The 9,816-nt window shown below is 43.7% G+C and overlaps 1 protein-coding gene across 1 annotated transcript in view; it reads left to right on the forward strand.

The window, feature by feature from the left end:
* Nucleotides 1-449: 449 nt before the first annotated feature.
* ZNF622 (zinc finger protein 622) overlaps nucleotides 450-9,816 on the forward strand; it is a 13,666-nt gene continuing 4,299 nt past the window's right edge. The window contains exons 1-4 of the mRNA XM_034657076.1: nucleotides 450-1,240; nucleotides 1,772-2,017; nucleotides 2,246-2,408; nucleotides 5,530-5,642. Of these exons, the coding sequence (XP_034512967.1) occupies nucleotides 619-1,240; nucleotides 1,772-2,017; nucleotides 2,246-2,408; nucleotides 5,530-5,642 (1,144 nt within the window). The 5' untranslated portion in view covers nucleotides 450-618. The remainder of the gene's footprint in view (nucleotides 1,241-1,771; nucleotides 2,018-2,245; nucleotides 2,409-5,529; nucleotides 5,643-9,816) is intronic.

A 9,816-nucleotide genomic window follows, 5' to 3' on the forward strand; every position in this document is an offset into this window, starting at 1 on the left:
TGCACAGCAGCCCCCTTCCGCGCGTCAACCCACAACCACCGGGGAAAGTAACCTGGTGGGCGCGGCGCCGGGTAATCAACACCTTCCGCCACGGACCCAATCAACACCCTCCTCCGGTCCAATCAACACCCTCCTCCGGCTGGCCCAGTCAACACCCACCTCAGGCTGGCCCAATCAACACCCACCTCAGGCCGACCCAATCAACACCCACCTCAGGCCGACCCAATCAACACCCTCCTCAGGCCGACACACTCGACATCCACCTCCGGCTGGCCCAATCAACGCCCACCTCATGCCGCTCTAATCAACACCCACCTCAGAATAGCACAATCAACACCCACTGGAGGCCGAGTGGGCGGGGCCTGGTTAGCTACCAACCTTCCCTCGCCTTCCGGGACCGGCGGCCGGGGACGCAGCTACAGATCGAGAGGCGGGACTTCCTGCCCAGCTGAGCCTAACTTCCCTAGTGTGCCGGAACTTCTCACAGAAGGAGTCTGGAAGGCTGCGTGCGGTGCAGTGTTTGGTGGGCTAAGGCGAGTAGAGATTTGAGCGTCTGGTGGCATTACGACCCTCGTCACTAGAATTTTGCCCTGGTCGCCCCTTATTTCGGCCCTGGCGATGGCGACGTACACCTGCATTACTTGCCGGGTGGCGTTCAGCGACGCGGACGTGCAGCGGGCCCACTACAAGACGGATTGGCACCGCTACAACCTGAAGCGCAAAGTGGCCGACATGGCCCCGGTCACCGCCGAGGGTTTCCAGGAGCGGGTGCGGGCGCAGCGGGCCGTGGCGGAGCAGGAGAGCAAGGGCACGGCCACCTACTGCACCGTCTGCAGTAAGAAGTTTGCCTCTTTCAACGCCTACGAAAACCATCTCAAGTCCCGGCGGCACGTGGAGCTGGAGAAGAAGGCCGTGCGCGCCGTGAATCGGAAAGTGGAGATGATGAATGAGAAGAACTTGGAGAAAGGGCTGGGCCTGGACAGCGTGGACAAGGATGCCATGAACGCGGCCATCCAGCAGGCCATCAAGGCTCAGCCGTCCATGTCTCCCAAGAAGGCTCCTGCGGCGCCGGAGGAGGAGTCCAGGAGTTCCGCGGCGGTGGCCCATGGAAGACGTGCGACTCACGAGCGGGACCCGGCCGAAAAGCCTCCCCGGCTCCAGTGGTTTGAACAGCAGGTGGCGAAGAAGCTGGCAAAGCAGCAGCAGGAGGAGCGGAGTGAGGAGGACCTGGATGAAGACGGTAATGTCCTCCCCTTAAGTTTCCAGATTTATACTCGAAGTATATCGTCCATACCAACTTATGTAGGGTTTGTAATTCTACTGGGTTTCTAGTTACCATGGCTTTGCACTTAATTCATTTGATTAAAACACAAAATGAGGGCTTCAAACAGCTAGCTAACCTGAAATGTGGAGCTGGAGCCAGCAACCGAGGCTCCTTGATTTTATGAGCTGTTTATTCCTTCCTGCCCTCATCCCACATCCATTAATACTGATTGTGTTCATATAGACTTAGGAAAGGACAAGACTCCCTCGAGTTTACTGTGTACTGGAAAAGAAAGATTAAGGAATTTTTTAGCAATACAAGCTCATCTGTGTAAATGGACGAACTAAAATTGAGATCTTTAAGGGAGGGTTTGTCCTTGGATGTAATTGGCGTTCTGTCCCCCCAGATTTAAGACTGTACCATCTCATGTTTGTGAATCTTTGTGGCTTCTTCGATGGCAGTTACCACTTTCTTAAACTAACTGTTTTTCACATCTCTGGCTTGAAGATTGGGAAGATATGGATTCTGATGAGGAGTTGGAATGTGAGGAGGCTGAGGCCATGGACGAAGCAGAGGAGCAGGCGGCAGGGGGAGGCCCCCTCGTCGGGGCCATCCCCGTAACGGACTGCTTATTTTGTCCCCATCATTCAAGCTCTCTCATGAAGAATGTGGCTCATATGACTAAAGTCCACAGCTTCTTTATTCCTGATATAGAGTATCTTTCCGATCTTAAGGGACTGATTAAATATTTGGGTAAGTACAATAGTTTTCCTTTCAATGAGGGAATACCACATTACTGGGGGACAAGTTTTAAAGGAACAATCGTTTTTTGTTTCTCATCAATCTTTGATTTAATTATGTGCTTATTTTGTAAAGATCAAAAACTTGATGCATGTTTTTTGAATTGTGGAGATAAACTGTGAGCTTTCATCAGGCTGCAGAAAGCTCCTCTAATGTTTTGTCCTCAAATTATTTTTCCAGGAGAGAAAGTTGGTGTTGGGAAGATTTGCTTGTGGTGCAATGAGAAAGGGAAGTCCTTCTACTCCACGGAAGCTGTACAGGCACACATGAATGACAAAAGCCACTGTAAGCTCTTCGCAGATGGCGATGCTGCTTTGGAATTCGCAGACTTCTATGATTTTAGGTAAGTCTGTGGTTTGTAATGTGAAGCAAAGTGAGGTCATCGTATTTGCATTGAACTGATACTATGTGTGCCGGTGCCTGACACATGTCCGGCACAGTACAATAGATGCTTTATAACTCTTGTAACACTTCCATGTGGGTGATTGTTCCCTCTCATACTGTGGATAAGAAACTATGAGAGTCGAGCACACACATTTAATAAAAGAGATCTGATAAAGACACGATCTCAGGCCTACACCGAAGTTTGTCTGACCTGAAAACGTGGTTTAAATAGTTAGGAGCTCAGTTTTGCCAGTTACGTTGTGGACAGAGGGACTGAAATTAGATTTCATGTCTTGGTTTCCCTGAGAGTCCTTGAATCACAAGCTGTCTCCCAAGGGAATTGAGGTGGTTGATGAACTAGGCCAGTTCCAGGCATTTGATGGTGACATTATCCCATAGGTGCTTCACCCTTAACTAGAAAGTTGGATAATTCGTCCATGATGCAAGGAATCTGTGCCAGGCACTTTTGAACAGCTAATTCCTAGTGTCAGGATACCTATGACCTGGCACAGTTGTACCATACAAGCAGTTGTGTGTAATTACCATGCCGAGCATGCATAGTCTCCACATATGTGTGTTCGGAAAAGTCCTAGTCTCTGAAATCATCCTTCTGCATTTTCCTCCTGATTTCTCATTCCTCTTTTGCATTGAGGAAAACTTTTTCATTTCANTCCTGATTTCTCATTCTTCTTTTGCATTGAGGAAAACTTTTTCATTTCAGACATTTTGGTGGCTGGGTAGTGGTATCCCATTGTGATTTTAATTTGCGTTTCCCTGATGATAATGTAGTTGAAAACCTTTTTATATTAATTGGTCATTTGGATATTTCTTGTGAAGTGTCTGATCAAGTCTTTGGTCTGTTTCTTTATTGGAATTGGGTTATCTGTCTTACTATGAACATTTTAATGTATAACTCTAGTTATATTCTATATATATTTGAGAACATTTCTAGGAACATAGAGATTCTTACAGAATTGCACTGTCCAATATGGTAGTAAATATGGTAATGCATAGTAGGTGTATTTATGCAGCTATTTAAGTTAATTAGAAATTAAGTTAAAAATTTAAAAATTCAGTTCTTTAGTTGCACTACCTAGATTTCAAAGCTCAGTGCTTAAAAGCACATGTGACTGGTAGCGCCTGTAGTGGACACATAGGCGTAGAAAGTTTCTATGATCACAGAATTCTATTGGACGGCACTGTTCTAGAACGTGTTTTTAGAATGGTTAAATTGAGGAGAGCTACATTTCCAGCTCTACATTCTCCTCCTAGCTGGCAACCATCTTAGAAACAAGTAGGTGAAAGAATTCAGTTATAGGTCACTTGCTCGATCTTCTTTTTTTTTTTTTTTAAGCACAATTTTATGTTAATACCAAATTTGAGCAGAAGATACAGAGATTTCCCATCTAACCCTTGCCCCCACACCCCTACATGCACAGCCTCCCTCATCGTGGCACGAACTTGCATACATACCTCATCATGGGCAAGTGCATGGTTTACGTTAGGGTTCACTGTTAGTGTTGTGCATTTTGTAGGTTTGGACAAATGCGGTAATGACATGTGTCCACCATTAGAGTATACAGAGTTGTGTCACTGCCCGGAAAACCACATGGAGTCCTCCACCTGTTCTTCCCTCCCTGTTTTGTCAGACTGGCTTCTTCACTTAGTAATATGCCTTTAAGTTTTCTCCGTGTCTTTTCATGGCTTGATAGTTCATTTCTTTTTAGTACTGAATCCTGTTCCATTGTCCGGATGTACCAGTTTAGCCACTAACCTACTGAAGGATGTTTTGGTTGCTTCCACGCTTGGGCAATTATGAATAAAGCTGCTATAACCATCAGTGTACACGCAGGTTTTTGCGTTGACATGTTTTCAGTTTCTTTAGGTAGATACTGAACAACACAGTTGCTGTATCCTGTGTTAAGAGTATGTTTGGTTTTGCAAGACTGCCAGCTCTCTGGCAAAACGGCTGCACCATGTTTTGTTCGCACCAGCAGTGAATGGGAATTCTTATTGCTNGCAGGTTTTTGCGTTGACATGTTTTCAGTTTCTTTAGGTAAATACTGAACAACACAGTTGCTGTATCCTGTGTTAAGAGTATGTTTGGTTTTGCAAGACTGCCAGCTCTCTGGCAAAACGGCTGCACCATGTTTTGTTCGCACCAGCAGTGAATGGGAATTCTTATTGCTCTACATTCTCACCTGCAATTGGTGTTGGTTTTGTCACGTTCTGGATTTTGGCCATTTTAATGAGTGTGTAGTGTTACCTCATTTGATTTTGCATTTCCCTGATGACACGATGTGAAGCATCTTTTTACATGTTTATTTGCAGTCTGTATATCTTAGTGAGGTGCCCAGTAAGGTATTTGCCCCATTTTAAAATCTGGTTTGTATTCTTTTTGTTGAGTTTTTAAGAGTTGTTTTTAAGAGTTCTTTGTGTATTTGAATAATGGTCCTTTATCAGATGTGTCTTCTGCAAATATTTTTTCCCTATGTTGTATTTCTAATGTTTTAATTCTCTTGACATTGTCTTTCCCAGAGCAGAAGTTTTTTCATTTTAATGAAGTCCAGCTTATNAAGAGTTCTTTGTGTATTTTGAATAATGGTCCTTTATCAGATGTGTCTTCTGCAAATATTTTTTCCCTATGTTTTATTTATAATGTTTTAATTCTCTTGACATTGTCTTTCCCAGAGCAGAAGTTTTTTCATTTTAATGAAGTCCAGCTTATCAATTATTCCTTTCATGGATCGTGCCTTTGGTGGTGTATGTAAAAAGTCCTCACCAAACCCTAAGTCATCTAGATTTTCTCCTATGTTATATTCTAGGCATTCTTACAGTTCTCCCCTTAGGTCTGTGATCCATCTTGAGTTTATAGGTCACTTGTGTACTTTTTATTACAGAGGATGCTACCAAGTTGGTTTTTCTTCTAAACTTTTCAGCGTGCCATCCCTGCAACTGTTTATCCCCTGCTTTTAGGTGGCTAGTGGGTTTGCCATTTTGCAAATAGAATTTGCCTTTTAGTTAATTTTGAAGTATTAGTCTCTTTATTAATAATGCCATTCTTAATGCCTCCGTTACAGGAGTAGCTACCCAGATTACCAGGAAGGGGGGCACCCTGATGAAATTGAGGACTTGTCCGCGGAAAGGATATTAGAATGTGATGATGAAACCATGGATCTGATTCTACCTTCTGGTAAGTGTATTTGTCAAAGATAAATAGCTTAATGCTGGTGAGATTATTAGAGAGGCATGTTCACATCAATCCCCTTGCATTCTGAGGGAGGTAGTTAAACATTAAATTTTATNATGCCATTCTTAATGCCTCCATTACAGGAGTAGCTACCCAGATTACCAGGAAGGGGGGCACCCTGATGAAATTGAGGACTTGTCCGCGGAAAGGATATTAGAATGTGATGATGAAACCATGGATCTGATTCTACCTTCTGGTAAGTGTATTTGTCAAAGATAAATAGCTTAATGCTGGTGAGATTATTAGAGAGGCATGTTCACATCAATCCCCTTGCATTCTGAGGGAGGTAGTTAAACATTAAATTTTATGTTCTCCGATACATAGTAAACTGAAGGCTGCCACCTAGCTCTGTGTTAGCTGTTTTGTTGAAATTAAATCAGTGTTTTTGCTTACTTCTGGCATGATTCCAAATGCTTTGATCAGTCATTTCCTTTCAAATACATAGACATTTTCCATTTGGTTCTTTATTATTATTATTGTTCCCTCGTTTAGGTTTTTCTTGTAAATCACGGCCCTACGCTTATTCTTTGAACTGATTCTTGTTTTCTCATGTTGCTCAGACTTCCAGCTGGTAGTTTGTCCTGGGAGTATCTGATTGACAGTGCCCAGTTTCCTGTTTGTATTCTAATTATGGCAGGGAGACTTGGAGTTTGAATTGTGCCTGCTACTTTAGGGAACATTTAACCNTCTTTATTATTATTGTTCCCTCGTTTAGGTTTTTCTTGTAAATCACGGCCCTACGCTTATTCTTTGAACTGATTCTTGTTTCCTCATGTTGCTCAGACTTCCAGCTGGTAGTTTGTCCTGGGAGTATCTGATTGACAGTGCCCAGTTTCCTGTTTGTATTCTAATTATGGCAGGGAGACTTGGAGTTTGAATTGTGCCTGCTACTTTAGGGAACATTTAACCAATGTGGTGGGAATTTATCCCAGGGGGGAAAAAGCCATGAATATGAGAAGCACGCAGTATTGTTTGCAGCGTTATGACTAGCTGATAAGAATGGGAGAAGCTGCGGAAGACACCTGTGAGGAAGGAAAGGGAATGGAACAGTACAGATAATAAGATCCTAATAATGTGTGGTATTTACTGAGCAGTTAGCATGGTAGGTGGATATCTGATTTTATCTTTACAACCCTGTGGATTCGATTCAGTATCCTTGTTTGAACTGTGAGCCAGCTGCAACTTAGATAGGTTGAATAATTGACCCAAGATCATAGTCAGTGAAGCCTTTTTCTCCACTACCGTACCCTGCCTTGGGAGATTTGCAGCAATGGTGGGGGCAGGAGCAGCTATGCTGCTCTTGGAGGTGACTGTGATGAAGAAGTCATCTTATATTATTGCTTTTCATGTAGACTGTCACTGCTTAGGTACATACAGTCCTCTTTAACTTGGAATAATTACCTTTTAAAGCTAAAGGCAGCTTTAGGGTATGGACAGGCAGAACTTGTCTTGAAGATATAATTTTCCTTATAGTGACGAGGAAGTTATCAGGCACAATATTGTGGCCTGTGTGAGACACAGTATCAAAACAGGCCTAAATATATCACAGAATACCTCTTGTAGTCTTCCTCTGGTGAAAATATCAATAGATTATGGTAGAAATAAGCTGAACAAGTTAATTCTAAGACTATCTTTTTTAGCCCCTTACCGCATTAGCATCCACGTCCTTGCTCAGAGTGCTCTGACCCAGACTGTGAGCGAGTGGAGTAAGACGGGCCTGGAAAGCAGTGTCTGGCACGTCATCAGCAATGGGGCCTTCGCTTTGCATGGACTTCACGTTCTCTACCAAAATGTGCCAACAATGAGCATATCCTATTTAAGAAATATAGTCTGAGAGAAATTTTCATCTAAACATAAAATTTTTGCAACTTAGGAGTTTTGTTTTGTTGTGTGTGTGTGTGTGTGTTTTGTCTAGAAAACACGTTTTCCCAGGATGATTGAGTTTTCTAAGATTAGCCAAAGCCCCAAATGGGCATCTTGTTAGGATACTCTCTTCCTCTCCCACATTGGAACAATTACTAAGTGCGAATCCTAAACAGCCTTTGAATATTTTTTTTCTTTGTTTTGTTTGTAATACTTGCCTCTGTCACCATTACCGCTTCCTGTATGTCCATCTCCAATCCGGTGTCCACTCTACCACCCAGAGCATTTTTCCTAAAACAACCAGTCTAGTTTCTTTTTCCTCTGGAATTCCTCCAGGGGGAGCCATTGTTTTTCCGGTAAGTTAGTGTCTCCAGCAGCTGTGCCACGCCCCCCCCCCCCACGAGGTATCCCATGCTATTCCTTTACCTGCCCATGGGCAGGTTCCCTCTGAGACTTTGTACGACTGATGCCTCTCTGTCTTCCTGCTGCTCCTCCTTTAAGACTTGGGTTCACGCCTCCATCAGCTTTTTTTTTTTTTTAACTCAGCGCCTGCCTGAGTGTGGAGAGTCTCCTCTGCTCCCGGGATACTTGCATATCTGTGGTAACGTTCCTCTCCTTTGTAATTGTTGGCTTGTTTGCCCGGCTTCCCCCATTACTTTTCAGAAAAAAATTGCTTCTTTCATCTCAGCGCAGGGTCTCAGGCACACAAGAGCCAGAGAAATGTGTGTTGACTGAGTTGATTGAGTGAGAGGTTGGAGGTGACTTTCAAAGGCAAGCCAGGTTGATTCCCTTGGGCCTGCCACATGCTAGCAGCAGAACAGTGGGAGCCACTGTGGGCCAAGAAGGGCCTCGGGGCCTTGGAATCACTGGCCTGCAACGCTGTGCAGCACACGGCTTGTGTTGACCTCCTCATGCAGTTAGAGAAGAAAGTGGCATGAGATTAATTTGAAGGTCCAATTTCCCTGGTTTGTAAAGCCTGGGTTTCCTTGCTAACTGCTGCTGGTCCACCTACTGAGTCATATTATTTTAAAATATTAGATAATAAACCTCAGGACAGCTCTTTTATATTAGACTTGGAAGTAGTGAAGAACAGTAAGTGGTTTGGTGTTACTGTGAAATACTGTACTCTTAGACAGACTCAGGAAAGACCTAACCAGCAGCCAGATACTGCCTTACAACACAGGTTCTTAACCAGACCATCCACATTTTTTTTTCTTGGAGTATGTGCATTTTCCTGGGGAAAGGCCATAGTGATAAAGTTACCTGTGTCGGGTGGCTCGGTCAGTTCAGTGTCTGCCTTTGGCTCAGGTCATGGTCTCTGGGTCCTGGGATCAAGAGCCCTTCATCGGGCTCGCCGCTCAGTGGGGAATCTGCTTCTGCCCCCCCTCACCCTGCTTGTGAGTGCACACACGCAGTCTCTCCCTCTCTTAAAAAATTTTTTAAAAATCTTTAAAGTCACCTGTGTGGCCATGCATTTTTTTTTTTTTTTTAACTGTGTGGGTAAGTACATTTTTTTCTGGGGGAAATGCTGTAGTTTTTTAAAAGCACCTGTGACCTGGAGAAGATTAAAGAGCCACTAATAAAAATATCTAAATACATGTCATTCACTACCTTCATGGGTCTTCACAGATAATTGACTGCTGAGACCTTACAGAATTTGTTTGTTTGTTTGTTTTTAAAGATTTTATTTATTTATTCGACAGAAATAGAGACAGCCAGCGAGAGAGGGAACACAAGCAGGGGGAGTGGGAGAGGAAGAAGCAGGCTCATAGCGGAAGAGCCTGATGTGGGGCTCGATCCCATAATGCCAGGATCACGTCCTGAGCCGAAGGCAGATGCTTAACCACTGTGCCACCCAGGCACCCCAGAATTTGTTTAAATAATAACAAAACATAGCTTTCTTAGTAAATCAAAGACTGCTAGTATTCTGGAGTTCCTTCCAGCTATACTGATGCCTCTCTCTTCATGTCACCCGTACTTCCATCATTTTAACTTAAAAACTAGTCATCCTTCAGTCAACCTTGATGATAATGAGACATGATGGTTTCTAGTTCATTGGTTTGCTCTTATGTCTCAGTACTGGTTTGGGAGGTTTTCTAATGAACCAAGAGAATGGGAGAGCTCTGAATAAGCACTGTAAACACGGAGCCGTCTTAGAGCAGTGTATTCAATCACCTGTATGGCTTTGAGCAAATTTACCATTCAGAAACCTTTTCAGTTATACTCCGTTACTTGACTGTGTTAGCATGGATGT

Source organism: Ailuropoda melanoleuca, chromosome 3 (genome assembly GCF_002007445.2).
Source record: "Ailuropoda melanoleuca isolate Jingjing chromosome 3, ASM200744v2, whole genome shotgun sequence".
NCBI lineage: Eukaryota > Metazoa > Chordata > Mammalia > Carnivora > Ursidae > Ailuropoda > Ailuropoda melanoleuca.